Source organism: Vespula pensylvanica, chromosome 18 (assembly GCF_014466175.1).
Source record: "Vespula pensylvanica isolate Volc-1 chromosome 18, ASM1446617v1, whole genome shotgun sequence".
NCBI classification, from domain to species: Eukaryota; Metazoa; Arthropoda; class Insecta; order Hymenoptera; family Vespidae; genus Vespula; species Vespula pensylvanica.
Genome location: NC_057702.1, coordinates 1,115,437 through 1,136,196, shown reverse-complemented (window position 1 = coordinate 1,136,196; position 20,760 = coordinate 1,115,437). Strand labels below are relative to the sequence as shown.

Here is a 20,760-nt window from a genome sequence, read left to right as displayed (position 1 = left end):
ATTATTATTATTATTATTATTATGAGTAGCAACACAACACATAACGATTTTCATTATGCATTTTTATATGTACTTAAGTACATATGTATGTCACCTTCAACATCATTGACACTGAATACACAAAATCTGTCTCTCTCTCTCTCTCTCTCTCTCTCTCTCTCTCTCTCTATTTTTCCCACTCTTCCTTTCTCTCTCTCTCTCTCTCTCTTTCTCTCTCTCTATCTCTCTCTCTTTTTCTCTCATATGTTAGGTAAAGCCTTGGAAAATATGTCACATTCTCTCTTTTATATTTCAGAACATTACGCCAAGTTCTACCAACAGCGGCACACCCCTTACTATTTTGTTTGGTTGAAGAAAAAATCATTGTTTTGGTATGTAGTATTTGGCTTAGGCGATCAAGCATAATGTATTCTTCTATTTTGATATTTCTCAACGATCATCAGATATTAGAGAGAGATTACATAATTTATACATAGGGGAAGGTTATTCGTAGAACTTCGCAATTGATAGAAATGAAATCAATGTCATTATCCAACGAGATATATATTCACTTTTCCTTTTTTTATTGGCATGCAATATATTTCGCCGGTATGTATTGTGTGTGTGTGCGTGCGTACGCGCGCGCATTCGTGTGTGTGCGTGTGAATGTGTGTGTGTATGTGTGTGATGCGCGCTCGTATGGACGCGTGGCGCGTGCGTGCGCGCGTGTGTGTGTGACGAGACATCATTTTAGCATATAACATCCTGATCGTTACATTTCATCTTTACTATAAATTAGAAATGATTTTTTTTTCGTGTGATAGTAGAACGCAAAACATTTATAATTGATATATTTATTTTTGAAATTGTTAAAAAGGCTTTTTTTTATTCGATTAGATAGGATCCTTCTGATAATATAGCATTCCTTTTCCTTTTTTTCTTTATTATTATTTTTTTTTCTTTATTTTATAGTGTCCCAAGTCGTTGTTTTCTCTTCGTAATATTGTTTATTCAATTGTAGATTTTTCGTAAATAATCTATTTACTCTTCTCTTCAAATTCATAAAATATTTAACCTCGTCTCGATATCAAGACAACTATTAAGATTATAAAGATTTTTTAACGGGATGAGAGAGGAATTCTTTTTAATTCGCTAATTCGACAATTCTGATAATCGCAAATCTTTTGTTTACCATCGTAACACTACTCGCTATTTCACTCTTTCATAACGAGTCATCACATATACGTACATAATAGATAAGTCGTGTATATAACATATACATTCTTAGCTTAACTATTTATGAAAGAGTTATCCTTGTGTAGAGGAAAAAAAAAGAAAGAAAAGAAAAACAAATGGAGATTAGATACTTCATTCTCAATGTTTTTCTATCAAAGGAGAAAAAGAAGAAGAAGAGGAAGAGGAAAACCAAACGGATTTGATTTCTTTTATAATTAGATCGTCAAATCGCGATTATATTTTCATCATTTTATAAATATCGATGTTGTGTAGTTTGTTTAATAGACAACAGAGATATGTATAGCCTCTCTTCGAAATCGTAATCTGTAAGAACTCGATAACGAACATTATGATTATACGATCATCCGTGGAAATATTATCGATATCGACCAATGATGAGATCTCGGCTCGCGATAATATATAGATATATTCTTCTACGTTTTTTTCCCTAAGAGTTCATATTCGTATTGGCAGTTAATATCAGAGTCTCTCAATAGGTACATGACTCTTGTTATACAGATACATTCGGGTATAAGTGCACTTTTGTTTTCCTTTTTTTTTTAATTTTTATTTAATTGGTTTATTATGTCATCGGTTTCTTTAGGAAGAGTCAGAAAATATTCACTTGTGCCTTACTTGGATCGTTGTCCAGAATATGGAACTTATAAGGTAGTTTTAAACATTCCAGAGATTTTTTTAGGATTAATTATTATAATATAAGTTAATTGATTTGAATTTTTAGAAGATATTTATTTTATTGCAAAAGAAAAAAGATTGTTTTGTATCTTCTTATTACTCTTGGATCATTGAACAAGCAAATGCTACATATAAAAGACAATCATTTTTTATTCTCTCTTTGCTGTTGGTATAACTTGGGACACTATCCTTTAATATTTCAATGAAACATAGGATATATATATATATCCAACACACACACACACACACACACACACACACACACACACACACACACACACACACACACACACACACACACACACACACACACACACTGCAAGACACTTTACAAAGTGACTCCATGTTTAGATTTTGTAGATCGAACTTCCGCCGACTACAAAGACTTATAAATTATATATTAGAATTTGGAGGATTATATCTCTACAATGTGGGTATTTAATATGCACGAATTACTATGTCCTGAACAGAATATGGCTTATATAGAAGATTACTATGGAATATACTGGAAAACTATGTATTTCTATAATAGATATAAATCGATTAAGTGTTTCAAAGTTTTCTCAAAGTCTTATTACCGTATTTAGATAATACTCTTTTTTTGCTTTTAGGAACTTGGTTCACAGCCATTGCCAACTATAGTTACCGAAGATGCCGATACTAATCAAGCTTCTAATGAACAAGGCCATAGGCCAAGAGCAGGTAAATTTCAATTAACTAGCACTAAATTGTATGGCAGATCTTCAGTATATATTACGTACATATATATATTTCTTAAAAATAATATTTAAATTATAAATACATAGTTTCTTATTTTTGTAATGAAAATTCAAGTTAAATCCTAACTATTTTATATACACTTTGAAGATGTTCATTTAAAATGGACTTCATGTATTGATGAACGATATTTGCGTTTAGGTACTTGGGGTTCTCATTCAAGACCTATTAGAAAACCAGCACCTGGAAGTGCTCCAGGATCAGGAAAATCCACTCCACTTCCCCAACAACATCCTGAACCTTCAGCATCCAGTTCGTCCAGTTCGAGCAAGGGTGGTAGAAAGGCTTCGGGTACACGCTCGGGATCTACTAGTCGTAGCAACAGTCGAAGTAATAGTGCAGAACGTAGAAGAAGCGGTGGTGGTACAGTCGACGACACAGCCAGTCCTACAAGAAAACCAGCTCTTTTCGATGCCTTCAGACCAAGGAGCAAATCCGATGCCAGTAAAAGAAAGCCTAGTATTATTGCAAACATGAAGAGTGCTGTGCAGGTATGTGTCAATGTCAAGTTTAATAAAATGTTCAATTAATTATTATAATAGACATGTTGAACAGCTGCAATAGAATGAAATTATATCAGAATTGCATATTAATGTATTACTGATATCAATCATTGATAGGATTACCTGAAATATTAATTAGAAGGAAGATAACTTGATAATAAATCTTTTCTTCTAATATATTCGTCAATATTATAGAGATATCAATTAAAATACGTTTTTTCTTGTTTATAGCATTCCCTTCACAGGGGATCGCATGGAAGCTCATCAAGTGATGTACACACAGAAAAGGAACACCACAGAGATACCAGAGAATCTAGAGAATCCAAAGAACAAAGTAGCAGACCTAGAGCAGGATCTGAAAGTAGTAGGAATCCAGTAAGCAAAGTTATGGATTTGATCAGACATAGAAGCCATAGTGCTCTTAGTGCAGAGGATAAAAGAAAAGCGGTGAGTTATATATATTGTTATTACTTGAAATGCAACAGATACACAAGGGGCTACATAAATTTCGTTAGTAGTACTTTTACATAAATCTTGTCAAAAATTTATTTTAATGCTAAAAATAAATTCTTCTTAACAGTTTTTTGATCAATGAAATATCACGATTTCTGCAGAATGAGATATCGTTTTCTCTCCTAATGGTTATTCTTTACGTTTACTCGTTGGGTAAACACTGTTTAAACAAACTCGATTAGCTAGGTGTTTGTGAAAGAATACGTGGCATATATATACATGTGTATATACATACAAGCAAGCTCGGCATTGGTGGGAGTAATATTCGCGCTTATATCACGTTCTTTTTAGCGATGCGTAGTGAGAACGGAGACGTAGAGAGAACGACATACGTTTATACTCAGTGCGTAGTCATACCTGCTCGGGAATACCGATTCTAAATAATATCCGCGAATCGTAGAATACGTGTTCACATTCTCCTCGAAATCCGCTGTAACGTGTTCAGTGATTTTTTTTTAATTATTTATCTATTTTTGTTTCGTATTAAAATATAAAAAGGACACCAATCTTGGTTATTTTTATATATTAAATAAAACAAAAAGTTTAAAATTATTACATTCTTAATGAATCTGGATCAAGAAAAATAAATTTAAATTTCATTGAATTTTTCCAACCGATTTTAAATCCGAGTTCTCTTACATTTTTGGTATTCATATCTGTATCTCCTTGAATTTTTTATTAATACAATTATGATGTAACGTTACGTTAAAAGATCTCCCGTTCTTATGTGCATCCATTTCAACGTGAAAACTTGCAGTAGGTAGAATTCTGTAACAGGTTTTCTAATAATAAAAAGAGAAAAAAATTAACGAGTCAACCGACGTAAAATACGCGTAAGTCATGTTATTCCACACGTTTCGCTCGAGGTGAAAGGTCATCCGATGACTCGATATTCTTTAGCGACTGTATAAGTTCGGACACGTGTGGAATTACTTAGATTCTTTTTTCAATGAGAAAAGAATTGAAAACGGTCTCTATTGCTTTCAAAGAAAAAAAAAAAAGGATTAAAAAAGATATATACATATTGCTTTTAAATAGAATAAAATATTTTCAGAAATCATAAATAAATTATTATCTAACTATGAGCTATAAATAACCTATAGTATTAAACAAAATTATTGATTTTATGTATCACTTTTTTCTTTCTTTTTTTTCCCCTTCTTTTTTCATCAACGATTTGTAATTGAAATTACGTTAATTTAATGTAAGCCGAAGAAACGAACGTTTGCCTACGCCTACGCGTTTTATCAGTGATAAAATGCACGAGTGCGTAATATACATATTTTCGTTCGGAAGGCTAAAATTTGTTTATCTAATTTTTTTTTTTTTTTCTTTCACGTGTTTCGATAACACGCTTGTGTTTATATATTCGGAATTTATAGCATCGTGTGTTAACCGTAATAAATAATAAGTGTAGTTTTTTTTTTTTCTTATTCTTTTTTTTCCTTGTTTCTTTTAATTAGTAAATTAGTGGAACAAGATACTAGCTTCATAATACAATGTACATTTACATTCAATAAACATATTCATCTAGATCGATCGCTGACAAAAAACTTGTACAAGACTTCTCATTGATAGTCTGAAAAATATAAGAGAATTCAATATGTCATCCTATTTTCGATGGATTAAAAGTGGCAAGAGAGATGATTATTTTACCCCAAAACCTAGAAGTCGCTCTTTGGATTCGAAGACCCTAGAAGCTTCTGGCATTCGTCTGATTTTACAAAATGTATTTCCTAAAGTTTTCTTCTTATATTTTCTTGTATCGGTGACAAAAAAAAAAAAAAAACATTTTTTAATCTTTGTTTTCCTAGTTTCTACAATTTTAATTCTTTTATTTTCTTCTCTTTCTCTTTATTTTATTTGATCAAAGAATAGAATTTTTAACAGTTTTTTTTCTTTCATTGCAGAGAGCAGCAGCCCAACATCAAGCACAGGTAGCTGCGCAAGGTGAGTAATTTGCATACTACTTTAAAAAACGATGAGAGTGACGTCAAATAATCTTCTTCATATTCTATTTAACGTACATACATATTTACACGTTAGCTTTATTGCGAGATATTACCGTACGGCGTAAATGATAACACCGATGACGATTGATATGTACATATAAAAACTTTCGCATACACGCAGCTAGCTTTATCGAGCATTATCATCATTGTAATAGCAACAAGAACGAGGACGAAGTGGACAGCTGTGAAAAATATGGAAATTTATGTGTTATGTATACATCGTTTGCCGCGCTTTTGTAGTTTCGAGAATCACGTGGATCGATTAATAAATTTTCAAAGTGTTTCCAAAAGATTCCGCTTAGCGGCACCACGTATGATTACTCGCGATTGGTCTGTTTTATATTATGCGCATCGGTTCAATTCTTGACTCGAGTGGTATGCGCGTGATTGGTTGATTTAAAAACTGCGCTATTTTCGAACTGAAAGATTCGACAGCATTGCGAAAAAAGTGGGGATAGAAAGTAATGGAGTAGAAAGGGATGAGAGGAGGAATCGAACGAGTTTCTTTCTCTCTCTCTCTCTCTTTCTCTCTCTCTCTGAAGTCTTCGAGTCACGAGCGCGCGATTTTCTAACTAACTTGGGTATATAATCGGGATTCGTTTGGTTGAGTCTCTGCCGGTGGCGCCTTCTTCATCCTTGTGATTCGTTAAAAAGTGTTAGCCCTATCAACAGAGTTCTCTTTTACTCTCAGTTAATCTCAACGTTTGTTTTTTGTTTTCTTTCTTTTTGTATTACTTTCGAACACAGTGTTCCAAATACTTAACGAATCCCTTCCAATATCGTCGAATGTAAAACTCGATTGAAAAGCGGAATAAAAGTGATCGAAAGTGAAAACAGGTTCGTGCATTTTCGTCAAAAGCCGAAGTCGAAGAGAGAATGAAGATGAAATTAAGGAGCCGCTCGGTATAACATAGATCTAACGCTTTTCTTTCTGATCTTGTGTGCATATTTAATATTCAGTGTTTTTTCGTGAGATTTGTGGCGTTAAATTGTGAAGTAAATTTTTTATGAAGATAGTAAAGGAAGAAATTCGTTTTTTCTACGCGTCTTGAAAATTTTGTCGCAGAACGTCTTCTCAAGATAAATCTACGTCTTAGGTCTTCTTATTTCACTCCTTCGTGTTACAATTTTGAAAACGTAAGTCGATCACAGAATGTCTTTGGATGGTCTTCGAGAATCGAAATGATTTTGAAAAGCAGTTAAGTGATAGAAAAAATAATTTATCTGTGTGCATAAATATCGATGTTTTTTTTCGTGGACTCTTCGACATAACCTTAACACACGATGTTTCTGTAATCTACAAATTTAATAATTCTTCATTATCCCGGTTTAATTATTTTTATGAAACGAAAGTATGTCATTGTTTTAGTATCTCACTGGTGTATCTTTCTTTAATCATGCTCTTTGTCGTGAGAAATTAGAGGAATCTAATAGCTTATGTTCTCTCTCATATATAGACGTTGCAACGTTCACCCACTTTTTATTTCCCCTTTTGTCGCTTACATTTTCTCGTCACACATATACACACACGCATATTATTCTTATTTAACATCTGCTCTTTGTGAACGTTCTTACAATCAAGGTTTTATTGAGAAAGAGAGAAAGAGAGAAAGAGAGTTCCTCCTTTTTTCTAGGTCGTTTCGAATTCTACGTCGTTCGTTTAGAATAAACCATAAAGAGAACCTAACCAAAGAAAACATATGCATCGTTCTAATAACAATTAGAATTAATTAAGAAGGTAGATCATGTTCGTAAACGTTCTACGTCGTATGTAAACATATAACTGTGTTAGCTTTTCGTTCCTTCCCAAATAGTAAACAAGGAAGGTAGTTGTCATCGGCTGTGACCTTGACCAATGAACGAACGTCGCATTGTCGACTAGCGAATGAAAATAGTCCTTTGACGCGCTGTTCTTAGACTTCGTTGAAATACAAATTTGTATGTCCTCTTCTTTTTTTCGTTTCTTCTCCTCGAAGAGAAAATACGAAGCATATACGAGAAACGGACAAGAAAAACAACATAACGCGAGAAGAATCTCCTTCTTCGACTTAACCTCCCCACTCTGCTGCTGCGGTCTTGTCGCTGTGACGCATCCGTACGATTCTACTCTAACGACGTGTCCTAAATTAGTACTCACCTTTATAGAATTATGACGATTATTATGGGGTAACTTATTTTTTATTTTTATTATTTTTTATATATATTGCGTCGTGTGTGTGTATACACACACACACACACACACACACACACACACCAGTTGTCACGAATTTCGCATTATTCAAAGTTATGTGCAAACGGTAGCAAATTTTGTAACGAAAAGAAATATGAACCTCTTGTAAAACAATACTGTCTCGATATATAAACTGTATTTTCGTGCATGAAAATGGCGTTTATAGATGAATTTCTATCGACGAATCGATCAAAGGACCATTTTATCTTTTATTAATTCAACACGAGTCATTTCAACGACAAAAAAGAGTTCCAACTAAGATGAAATAAGGAAAAACGTAGAAATGATGCAATTACGATCTCGTTGCATTTGTGTAACACACATACATACACGTTTCTGAGAATAGACAGACGGCAGTTTTGTTGCCTCCTCACCTGCATTAACAATTCTGCAAGACGCTTATGTAAAGTAATACATAAGTAGAAATATTCTACTGCAGTTATTGCATGTACATATGTATACAGGGTGGGCCAAAAGTTCTTAGATTATTAAAAAGATCTATTATTCTTTTTCGAGACTTTTTCGAAGTTTGTAGTTTTACGATTTGAAACAAAAATTAACCTAAAAAATTTCGCGAAAAGTAATTTATTTTTAAACCATCCAAGTACTTTATATGTTAATCCACGAGTTTTTAAAGGATTGTTTAATATTAAAAGTTGCTGAACGAAATCTCAAACAGGTTTTCACTTTTCACAATTTTTTTTCATTAATCTTCTTTTTCTTTTAATTAATTAATTAATTTATTTTTCTTTTTATTAAGTCCGATGGTATTATTGTTTATTCATATCGTTGTCGTGTTGTGCTGTGTACTCAATGTCATTCGAGATCGTAACGTTGTAGGTACATCTTTTATACGTTTTAAATCAAAGAGAAAGAAGGAGAAAAAAAGAAATGTGATCGTTCTTGAGGCTTTTGTCCTTGAAAGATTCAACTGTGCCCATGTAAAAGTTTGCTTGAAAGCACAGCAGATATATCTATATTATGTTTCCATAGCAAATACTTCGTTCTCTTGACATTTTATTCACGTGTCAATGTTCTTTTTCTTCAATCCGGTTTGCTATTTTTGGTATCAATATATAGATAACAGTATTATTACTTCCCCTCTCGTTAAATTAAAGAAAAAGCAAAAATGTAAACATAACAAATTCCTCTTACTTTTTTTATGCGTTAGTTGCTAAAAGCATTTAGTTATTTTCTTGATTTATCTTTGAAAAGTTTGTAAATCGAACTTTCGATTCTTATCTTCGGTGATTAGAATGTCACATTATCTTTTATATTTACCTTTCTTTTTTTCTAATATATATATATATATATATATTATGGAGCAAAAGATAAGACTGCATACGTTTTTTACATCATTTTCAATATGTTGAAACGATGTAACCGATAGTTCAATTCGAAAGTCTGGCAAAAGGGATCGATAGAATATCCTAGTTCCTCTCTCCTATGACCCAAAAATATACATTTTCGACGACCCACTTGTCGAAAAATTGGGAAGTTTCCAACTTATAAAACGTAGAAGCTCTTTTGACCGAGACATATAATCTTGATAATATATAATAGATATGAACAAGTGTACAATAGCAATTGTAAGATCAAGAAGCAAATCTCCTGTCTCAAAAATATCTACGTTGTTATTTGATCTTTAACGGAACAAATCATTTTTTTTCTAAACAATTTCTCTAATTGTATGAAATTAATTTTATTTCAATTTAAGAAAAACGTTTGAAAATTGTTAGAGGTAGAACGTGAACAAAGTCGTACTCTTTGAACACGTGCTGAATTAACGAGCCAAGGTTTCTCGGTCAAGATCATCATCGTCATCGTCTCTCTTTCTCTCTCTGTTTCTCTCTCAGTTGCGCCCTTTCGTCATATATATGTATATACAGGGTGGATAAAAAGCTCCTAAATGAATCAACAGTTCTTAAGTGATTTTAAAAATTAATTATCTTGCGGAGATGTTTTAGGCCAATGATCTTTTTTATTTACTTATTATTTTTTTTTTATTTTTTAATATCACGAAACTACAAGGCCTAACTTGTAAAACTACGAAATTTAACTGAAACTCTACAAAGTCGCCAGAAAGTAATTGATTTTTTAAATCACCTTGATACTTTTGACCCACCCTATATATGTACATATATTTATATGCAACGATTAGCATTTCGATGATCTATATCTAAGCTTTCATAAAATGAATAAGAACATTTGGTGCATATTGGTTGATTGGCAATTTTGTCCTTGCGAGATGATTTAGTCTCATATCTCAGCTACTTTCCTGTCTCAATTTTATAGTTAACTGTTCTAATACTAATGTTTCCTACTACCGAATTTGAAATCGAATTAGAAACTTCGAAGTTAGTCGTCGTCGTCATCATGATCACCATCATCTCTATTATCATTGAAAGTATTTGTAAATAAGATTATACTAAGACTATTCAATACGACTACTGATATATTTAAAGATTAATTAAAAAACTACTTCTGTAAATAAATATATCAAACTCTTGGTGATCTTATAAAAACTGAAAATAATTTAGTTTTATAAAAAATCGCTTTAATTTTTTGCCAAGAGGTGTGTGTGTGCGTGAACATAGTCGGAGGAAATAAATTGATAAATCCATTCCTTGATTTATCCTTCATGATCATTTACCTTATAAGATGATAAAATTGATAAGAAGAATGATCAAAACAGTGAGATAATAATGAAAATCAAAACGTTTCTACTTTCGAAGACCTTGAAAGAAAATGATCGGTTATGTTTATTCTTTATAATTCTCCGCAGCTCGATTATATTTCATCGTCGAAAATAACGAAGATAATAATGAGGAAAAGAAGATTACTATATATCGAGAAGATTGAAAAGTAAACGAATTTATATATAATCAAGAAAAAGAAAAATATAAATATACATAAAAGAGGATTAAAGATGCATGGATTAAGTCATCTATTATCTCATCATAATTCCAACAATAACAATGAAAATCCTAGAAGCAATCGGCAGGATTTAAAAAATTCGTCATCGTCCTTGAATTCATCTGGCGATGCTCGCCAACAGGATACACGAATTTTGCATGAACTTTTGAATCAAGGAGATAGTGCCAGTAATAAATTCTGCCTTCGAGAGAACGCAATATCTCGTGGGTCGGTCAGTTCGACCTATCGATTATCACATCGTCCATCTAATTATAATAGTTTGCTTTTGGATCATCATCATCCCCTACATCATAACCAACCGGTTTATCATACCATTCATGGTAGTGGTCAGAATCATCAGACCAGATTGCATCATTATCATCATCATCATCATCATCAACATCAACATCATCATCAACATCATCATCAGCAACAGCAGCATCATCAGAATCAGCTTCATCCTCCTATTCACAATTACTTTCATCAGCAACAACAACAAACTGGGAGTGGAAGAAGTTCACCAGCTTCACCGAGTCCAACTGGAGAACACGAGAAACATCATCACTCTCATAATCATCATCACGGTATACAGGAAATGATTAGACACTTTGGTAGAAGGCTCGGTCATATAAGAAGACAGAGTGAATGTCAGGAAACACCAAGAAAAAGGGAGGACGAATTTCGTAATAGGAGTCAGAGTCTCGACGGGGGTGCTCGTCCAGCAAATCATCGCGAAATTGACTGCGAAACGACTTATCGAATCTACGAGAGTATATTGAGCCAAGGTAACCAGAAAGGAAGATCTATCTTCGCGCGAATAATTCTTTCTAGAGCTTAATAAGTTTCGTCCTTATCGATCTTGCTTTTGCGATTGATGAAAATGCTCGATAAAAAATCCTCGTCATCTTCGATTGAATTTTGCTGGAAATACAAACGTTCTCTTTCTTTTCTCTCTCTCTCTCTCTCTCTCTCTCTCTCTCTTTGATCATTTATCATTTTTGATCAGATTACGTTTAACTTGTATGATGCGAATATGATTGATTTAGGTGCTATTAGAAGAAGTTCTTTAGATCCTGGACCGAGAAGATTATCGTTAGGAACCCCAGCGATACCGCACAGAGCATCAGATGCGTGTCTTGATCCAATTCACGCTGCCATACTCTTCAGAGATGCACGAGGGGTAAGCTTAATGTTTTACGAAAGGGTGACTCCCGTTCTCACCTTTATCAAGTGAAATTAAGCAGCAATTATTTGATCCTTCTATTTTTTTTTTATCTCACAGCTACCAGTTGTGGACCCGTTCTTAGAAAAGGTTTCCCTTTCTGATCTTGGTAAGTTCATTTAGCTATTCTTATCAAGTGCAAAGTTCATAGAAACGTGTCTTATCGCAAAGAATTTTATGATTGCACTAACATAATAATAACATTTTAGAAAATGTACGTGGAAAGAAAATGTGAAAAAAGAAACAAAAAAGTAATGGAAGAGTTTGTCGTTAATTTTTTATCGTATCAATCCAAAAAAATAAAAGGAATTTTCACTTGAATTAGGCAAACGGGCGAACAGGCAGGGATCGCTTCGCATTTGTCAGGTCTAAGAACACGAAACGCAGTCAAATTTTTTCTTGGCAAGTTCGAGTTATTCTTGGCACGAATGATACGACGAGGACTCTAACAGAACACGTATACATACGAACGAACCGAGAGAATATTGTAACTCTGTTCGCGCTGAGCGAATCAGTTACTTGCTTCATCAGCAATGAAGCTGACCAAGTTCGCGACAGTTTAAGAGAAAGAGGAGATTTCTGTTGAGATAGGTGTGTCTTTCTCTCTCTCTCTCTCTTTTTTTTTTTTTGAAAAATTAACACAAAATAGAAGAAAATGTAACTTCTTTATTCGAAGATAATTCTATTCGCATTGGCGTCATCTTTTAATTCCTATCGTTTGAAACGTATTACCGATAAAACTGGACGTAATTGTCATATCAACGTTGATACATAAGCTGCTACCGGTTCGTTTATAATCAACGAGTTATTATTGTTATCGATGCTACAGGAGTGATTTTACACTCGAACGCTCTGCTCATTCAATTAATTAATTATATCGTCGTTCGACGAGCCTTCTTTTTTTTTCTTTTTATTCCTTTAAACATCGTTAAGTTTGCATTAAACAACGGCAGTTTCCTTTTATTCTTTTTTCTTTCTCTTTCTTTTTTACTTCTTTTTTTTTTAATTTGGAATCTTTTTACAATCCACATTTCTTTGTATCGATATTTTTATTTGAATAGAGTAACAAGTTTTGACTTGTCTTACAACGTTCGTAAATATTATCGTCGAAAATCAATCGTACGTATATGGCGCAAGTGTATAGAGTAAAGCAGAAGGTGAGGATGGTGGGAGAGTTTAAAGATAAACCTTGCGAATTGGAAGGAGAATTATAAAGGCCAGGGCGAACGATTAGCGGCATCGGCTGTTGGTGTTGTTAGGGCTTGACGTGTGCTTCTTCCACCTGCAACAACTATATTCCTCAACATTAGAATGCAATTCGATTTAAGAATAGATTGTTTAGTGATTGACACTGACGCGTAGATGTAAAAGAACGTTTCGTTTGTCTCTCAATATGTTGGTCTTTAATTCGTGATCAACAACATCAGCATTCGTTTGAATGAGTCCTTATTATCATCGATATCATCAAACTATCACCGGAAACGTCTTCCGGCTTCTTCGATAATGCGATTCATATTGAACGACGTGCTTCGATCGAAGAAAGGAAACTTCGATCAGCGATTGCTATTGCTGATCATTCAAACTGTTCACCAACGAGCTCTAAATTTCGTTTGGAATCTATGTGATTTTGTGTGTTATTATCCATTCGATCATCCAAACGATGGCAATAGATAATAATAATGTTAGCTTTACATTACTATTCCAATTCTGAAAGCATCCGTGCCGCTCTCAGACACGTTGCATCCAGTTGGTGGAGTCAGGAGGATGATCCCGTTTATTCCAAGGACCTTATCAAAGAATTTGAACTTGAAAACCCACCCCTCGAAGACGAACTTGCTTGGATTCTTTCCAAAGGTGCGATCATCAAGAATCTATCTCTGATGTATGGTGATACTTGATTCCTTTGTGCAATCCTTGATTCTTTGCGATGTTACGTGAATTATAGTTTCTGAAATAATCAATGAAGATGTTTTAAAAACCTCCATGTTTTTCTTTTGTTTATAATTTTAGAAGAAGATGAGTCGCAGATATATGTTAAATTTTTCAAATTTCACAAGTGTTATGATCTGATACCGACCAGTGCAAAATTAGTCGTATTTGATACACATCTTCTTGTGAAGAAAGCCTTCTTTGCTCTTGTATACAATGGTGAGTAATTCAAATGATTATTTTTATAGAATTTTATAGGATTTTTAATTTTTCTTTGATCATTTTTAAGGAGTAAGAGCTGCACCTTTATGGGATAGCGCAAGGCAAGAATTCGTTGGCATGTTGACCATAACAGATTTTATAAAAATTCTTCAAATGTATTATACGAGTCCGTCTGTTACAATGGATGAATTAGAGGAACATGAATTAGATACTTGGAGAAGTAAATATCTTTCTTTGATTGTAAATATATTTGTAATATTATATAAATTACGAGTAAATGTTTTATTATTTCAGAAGTATTAAAGGATCAAGTTCATCCATTGGTGAGCATTGGTCCTGATGCATCTTTGTACGAAGCTATCAGAACTTTAATACAAAACAGGATTCATCGTTTGCCAGTGATTGATCCTGATACTGGCAATGTGCTTTATATTTTAACACACAAACGAATATTAAGGTTTTTGTTCCTTTATGTAAGTTTTGGTAATTTAATCTCACGTATCTAATTGACTGAACGTATAACGATAATGGAATTTAATCTATTAATTCACTTTTTAAATGCAGATTCATGAATTACCAAAACCATCCTTTACTAATAAAACGCTTAGGGAACTTAGGATAGGAACTTTCGATGATATAGAAACAGCAACGGAAGAAACTAGCATAATTTTAGCTCTCAAAAAATTCGTTGAAAGGAGGGTCTCTGCATTACCAGTTATCGATGCGGAAGGAAAACTAGTTAATATTTATTCCAAGTTCGATGTTATCGTAAGTCATTTCTTGCATTAATCTATTTTTAATTACCTTTCTTCTATGATCACAATATGTTTATTCTTTTTTCTTTTTTTTTTTTTCTTTTCTTTCCATGTAGAATCTAGCAGCTGAAAAAACATACAATAATTTAGATGTATCGTTGCGAGCTGCTAATGAACACAGGAACGAATGGTTCGAAGGTGTTCAAAGTTGTAAATTAGATGAGACATTATTTACTGTTATGGAAAGAATTGTAAGAGCAGAGGTATCTAGAAAAAATTTAGAAGAATAATTATGAAAAAAGAGGTGCAGTTTTTGATGAAATTATTTCGTACCTTTTAGGTCCATAGACTTGTAGTGGTAGATGATGCAGACAAAGTAATTGGTATAATTTCTCTATCTGACCTATTATATTATTTGGTTCTTAGGCCGTGTGGTAAGTAGAACTTTTTCATTTATCACCGACTGTTTTATTTTTATTTGAAAACTGGCATCAAAATAATTAGTTATTTACTCATAATTATAAACATTCGTAAACAATTAATGATATTGATATATAGGCGAGGATAGCATCAATGCTAAAGATGGTTCATCGTTAAGAGCACAAGACTCAGTTACATCCAAAGTTACAAATTCTGAGGTCGAAACTACAACAACAAACGTTGATGGTGAACTTGAAACTGAACAAAATGAAACAGGTAACAGTAATTCGAGAGACGTGCCCTCAATACCAACACCACCTTCCAGTCCAGCAGCTTTAGATATTTCGGAATCTTCATCGACTATCGTTAAACCATCTCAAGAACCTTCTTGGCGAGAAGTGACTGTTTCTGGCGGGGAATGAAACATTTAATGATTCACTTCTACAGTGAAATTGTGTGAAGTATAGATATTATTGCTTCACTCGTAGACCGTGGTAATTGCATCATGACAAGAAAAAATTGAGGGAAAGTTGAATCGTATAAGTTTATCACATAGAGAGAAAAAACGATGTTATATAGAGTAATTTTATTAGCGCTCATGTTTTTTAGTTCGTGAGTATACAATACTGATCATTGTTGTCTTTGTGGTTAAAATTTGTAAGTTTAAATGGAAGAAGAACACCAGTCGAGAATCACGACCTATGTGGACCTATCACTAGATGTGTGAAAATACGGTGAGACATGCTCTGTAATGTATAAAGATGTTTAAGATTAGGTTTTCTAACGTGATCGCTCTGTACGTAGCGATTAACGTTCGAGCTTCTCACTAAAGAATGGTTAATGGGCCATTGTTCGCTCAGGATATGAATTCTTCGTGCCCTTTTAAAAAGTCATTACTAGGGATGTTTTACAAGCATTGTGATAAAACGAGTAGTGAAATAAGCCATTAATTACATCTATACTTTATGTCGCTTTTTTTTACAATTATATTCTTTTGCAGGAAGAGAAGAAATATTCCGATTTTCTTTTCTCTTTTTTCTTTCTTTCTTTTTTTTTTTTTTTTTCTTATGTTATTAAGCTTCTATAATATGCTAGAAGCAAAATAATATCGATAAGAATATAAATAACATTCAACGAACATGAGCGCTCGCTTTTGAGACGCTTATTACTGCTATCACTGATTGATATTACATTAAAGCTAACAATTTCATATAATGTATGAACAATCTTTCAAATAATCAAATTAATAAGCAATAACAACACATTATAATGCATAATGCTATCATAAAAATAGGAGAAAATTGATTTTCTTAATTATTTCTTGTATTAGCCGAAATTGCCAATGACTATGAAATGATGAAATTGATGGTAAATGAAAGTGAAAGGCTTCATGTTCGTTATGAAACATATTTGCGAAGAACGAGTCACAGGCAAATATATGAACTTAAAACGCAGGAGATAGATAAAATACGAGTGTAGTACTCACGCTGAAAATCATTCTCTTACAACTGTATTAAAAGTATACACTATAAATTATTATCTTTGTATTTTCACTGCTCTAATGCTTTCTTCAGATTACCTTGTATGTATTTTATAAATTAATAGGAAATTTCTTTTATTATTATTATTATTATTATTATTATTATTATTATTATTATTATTATTATATATAGCAATCTTTATGTGCTTATATTTTTTTTAATATAAAAAACAAAAGTATATAATAAGAGTATAGATGCGTAGACATAATTTTGAAATGTTTAACCAATGAATTTTTTTTATTTCACATATACATTGACCATACTTATCATACATTATACCTGAAACAATTTTCTTTCGCGGTACTTTTTACACTATATATCTAAATAGGAAATGTATAACATACAAAAGTAATTCAAGTTTTCTTATTATTATATCGTTTTGGCTTTCCGACAAAATGTTTTGCTTTTGTAATATATTTTCTATTCTAAATTATTCTTTATCGAAAATGACTCAAATACATCATTCTATGAAATATTTAAACCAATTATCTTCTTAACATTTACCTCCAAAAAAATGAATAGCATCTAAATAAAACCCTATTAGAAGAATTCTCTTGAAACAATATGTATGTAGATCTTGTTGAATAAATTCTAGGCACATATTATAGATGCTAATGATGCATAAAAAAAGAAATTTGTTGAATGTACTAGTATATACCGAGAACTTGTTAACAGTTACTTTTATGAAAACAAATGTAATTCTTTTGAAAAAATAGTTTTTATTTCAATTAATCTATATATAAAAAAATAAAAGAAGCTAAGTAGTAATTATATGTAGAAGCCTTCTATTGAAAAAATTTGTACATACTTAAATTACTAAAAAAATCATGTACATAAATGGCCTGTTTGTTGATATTCATTTCTATTTTTGGCACTAACGTTCCTCTTTTTATCTATAAAAGTAAAGGTAAAAAAGTCGCTATTTGATAGTGCAGAGCCAGTGCCTATAATTTAGTGAAATTATTCCTGTATATGTTTATCTGTGTAAGATTAAATATTCCATTAATGATAAACAAAAAAGGAAGTTTGAGATATAAAATGATTACAATAGTAGTATTGTGACAAAAGCTACGAGACCGACGGTTTTTGTACATTGAAAAACAAACTGTACATCCGCATAGGTTTAACGTGCCGTAGTTAATCTTAATCTCTTTAGTACAAAATATATACTGCAAATTTGCAAGCAGTCACGTTCGCTTTCCTTCAGCTTCTACGAAATAAAATCAATTTGATTCGCATGCATATTACATGATAATTTTTTAATTCACTATTTACTTTAACGAACGAAGCAACAAATTTATAGAAAAAAAAAAAAGAAATGATTGAGAATTTGGCAAGAAACTTGAAAAGGAAGAAAGATAAAGATTTTGGACGTGGCAGTTCTTGCATTGCAAAAACCAAAATGTAATTTATTGAGGTATTAATAATGAATTGTATGATACACAAAGTTGTGTTATAGTTAGTTCACGTGAACACATCTTAATATTATGTACCCCGAGCAAAGTGATTAGCGCATGATCCTTGGCTCTCTCACACATGTAACTTATAAATGCAAAAAGTGCTCAGCGATAGAATACACTATGATATACGCACACATATATATATATGTATGTATGTATGTATGTATGTATGTATGTATGTATATCGTTTATTTTATTCTGATCTATATTTCCAATCCTCGTAAAAAGGTATAAAAAAGAACAAACGTACGTATGATGTATAAAAGTGCATTTAGATTCATTAATTTTCGTATATACACAATTCGTTGTTATACTTATAACTAATTATTGGATATTAACTTTTTTCTTTTCTTAATTTTCTTATTTTTTACAATAGTATTTGAAGGTTCCAGCATCACTGATGTTTTTGACTCTTCCTATAAATAAATAGTAAAAAGTAAAATGTGTAAAAATTTTCAGAAACATTTGTAACATTTCAGAAACAAATATTAAACATATATATATTAATAGAAAATTACGTACAGAATGATCGATCAAAGAAGCACTTTTAGTACATTTCTTTCTTTTATAGCACAAATTTGTTTTTTTATATTTTGACGTAATGACTTCCATTTTATCAAATAGTGTTTCATATTCTGCATCTTTATCCTCTAATTTATTCTCTATATACATAATTTCATTGTCATTATTATTAATACTATAGTTATCTAGAACTTTTTCAGAATTATCAATCTGTGTTTCTGTAGAAAATGTTGATCTCAATATTAAACATGTTAATTTCGAAGTCAGATAAACCTATATAAACGTAAAAAAAGAACAAAATAATATTTTATATACAATAATATATGTCTCCATAATATCTTTATATTTATTTATATTTATGAGATTACCTTTTTGATCATTTCTCTTGTATCAATATGATGTACTCTTAAATATCTGTCTAAAGAAGTGCTAACTACATATGGTCCCACTTCACTAGAAGCTAATCCAGTTATGCTACCGACCAGACCCTTATACGTATGTAATATCTTTCCAGGTTTCCGTAAATCAATCAGTTTCATCATACCTTTACCTGAGCCTACCATGACTTGCCTATGGTAACATTTATATTATGCTATTATAATAATATTTTTATAGTATGTATATATGATAAAAATTCTTACATTTCCTTACAAGGTACAGTCACAGCAGTCAGGGGTTCATCTTTTATTTCAATATTAATGATTGGTCTTCTTTGCGCATTAGAATCATACAAGCGTACCTAAAATAATTTAAAAATTTACTTAAAGATTTAACTTGGAATGAGAAATACTCTTAGAAAATAAACATCATACATGACCGAATCTGCTAACAGTGACTACTTTATGTGAGCCTCGAAGAAAAGCAATATCTGAAAGCCAAATCGGTACTCTCAAATTTAAAAAATCATGTGGCATGTTCTTTTCAATAAAAATTTGTTTTTGTTTCTCTAAATCAAACAATTTTAATCCATTTTCTCTGCCACCAGTAGCTATTATATTTTTGTTTATATTAGAATGACGCATTCTATGTAAATTATCACCAGCATTTAATATAACTTGGTCTTGATCGTTAAATTTCCATAATTTTATCTCGCCAGAATGAATTGCAGTCAGAATTGCTCTAATGGGTGTTTAATGTACATTCAATAATTAAAAGTTTGTATTTATAAAAAGTAGTAGTATAATGTTTACTGCAATAATCATAATGACTTACCCACCATAACGTGATATGCCATTTATACTTCCTTGGCCAACATCGCAAATAAACGTGCTTGTAAATGACATATCTTCAGTATCATAAATACTGACACTATAAAATGTTAAATTTATTTAGTATCAGTTATAAAAGAAATAATCTTTAATTACAATTATATAATATGTATAAAACCTTCTTGTTTCCTTTGTACCATAAGCTATGAGTATTTCTCGTTCTTCGTCATCACCCCAGCTTGCTGTGGTAATCTCATTATTATACCCAATCGATACAAAACTCCTTAAATTTTTTTGTACACATTCTTTTTGTCCAATCTTGATTCCTATAATTAATTTATTTTTATACTTAAAAATCATTTACTTGAAAAAAAAGAAACGGCATTTTATTTGATTACGAGGCATTGCATGCCATTATAAGCGTGTCAACCTTTAAAAAATCCTGATTTACCACCCACAAAAACATCAAAGTCATTTTTAAAATTCATTGTTAAATATTAATCACTGTACGATATTATAAAGTATTTCAAAGAAATTCCGAATTATGGGAGAACAACCACGTGAAAAATCACACATGGCGTGTACTGACATACAAGGTGGCCAAACTTTTAAATTAATA

The 20,760-nt window shown here is 31.9% G+C and overlaps 2 protein-coding genes across 9 annotated transcripts in view; one reads left to right on the top strand and one right to left on the bottom strand.

Annotated features, from left to right (window-relative positions):
• Positions 1-16,963, top strand: part of LOC122635558 (dentin sialophosphoprotein-like) — a 22,400-nt gene extending 5,437 nt beyond the window's left edge. For 6 of the 7 annotated variants that reach the window (XM_043825905.1, XM_043825900.1, XM_043825901.1 and 3 more), the window contains 13 exons: positions 2,523-2,613; positions 2,830-3,179; positions 3,423-3,638; positions 5,615-5,654; positions 11,909-12,042; positions 12,145-12,193; positions 14,095-14,232; positions 14,303-14,455; positions 14,530-14,708; positions 14,800-15,003; positions 15,107-15,253; positions 15,331-15,424; positions 15,549-16,963. In XM_043825905.1, the coding sequence (XP_043681840.1) occupies positions 2,523-2,613; positions 2,830-3,179; positions 3,423-3,638; positions 5,615-5,654; positions 11,909-12,042; positions 12,145-12,193; positions 14,095-14,232; positions 14,303-14,455; positions 14,530-14,708; positions 14,800-15,003; positions 15,107-15,253; positions 15,331-15,424; positions 15,549-15,832 (2,079 nt within the window). In that variant the 3' untranslated portion in view covers positions 15,833-16,963. The remainder of the gene's footprint in view (positions 1-2,522; positions 2,614-2,829; positions 3,180-3,422; positions 3,639-5,614; positions 5,655-11,908; positions 12,043-12,144; positions 12,194-14,094; positions 14,233-14,302; positions 14,456-14,529; positions 14,709-14,799; positions 15,004-15,106; positions 15,254-15,330; positions 15,425-15,548) is intronic. The other variant, XM_043825903.1, reaches the window with a different exon arrangement.
• A 206-nt stretch (positions 16,964-17,169) lies between these two features.
• LOC122635560 (WD repeat-containing protein 74) lies at positions 17,170-20,739 on the bottom strand. Of its 2 annotated transcripts, XM_043825913.1 has the most exons (8): positions 20,572-20,737; positions 20,320-20,467; positions 20,146-20,241; positions 19,746-20,052; positions 19,575-19,672; positions 19,302-19,503; positions 18,934-19,206; positions 17,170-18,827 (listed from the first exon to the last, which is right to left on the bottom strand). In XM_043825913.1, exons 1-8 carry the CDS (start codon positions 20,627-20,629, stop codon positions 18,732-18,734), a joined length of 1,278 nt encoding a protein of 425 aa, XP_043681848.1. In that variant the 5' UTR covers positions 20,630-20,737; the 3' UTR covers positions 17,170-18,731. The 2 variants fall into 2 exon arrangements, with proteins under 2 accessions (XP_043681848.1, XP_043681847.1); XM_043825912.1 differs by having other exon boundaries at positions 17,170-19,206; positions 20,572-20,739.
• Positions 20,740-20,760: the final 21 nt, after the last annotated feature.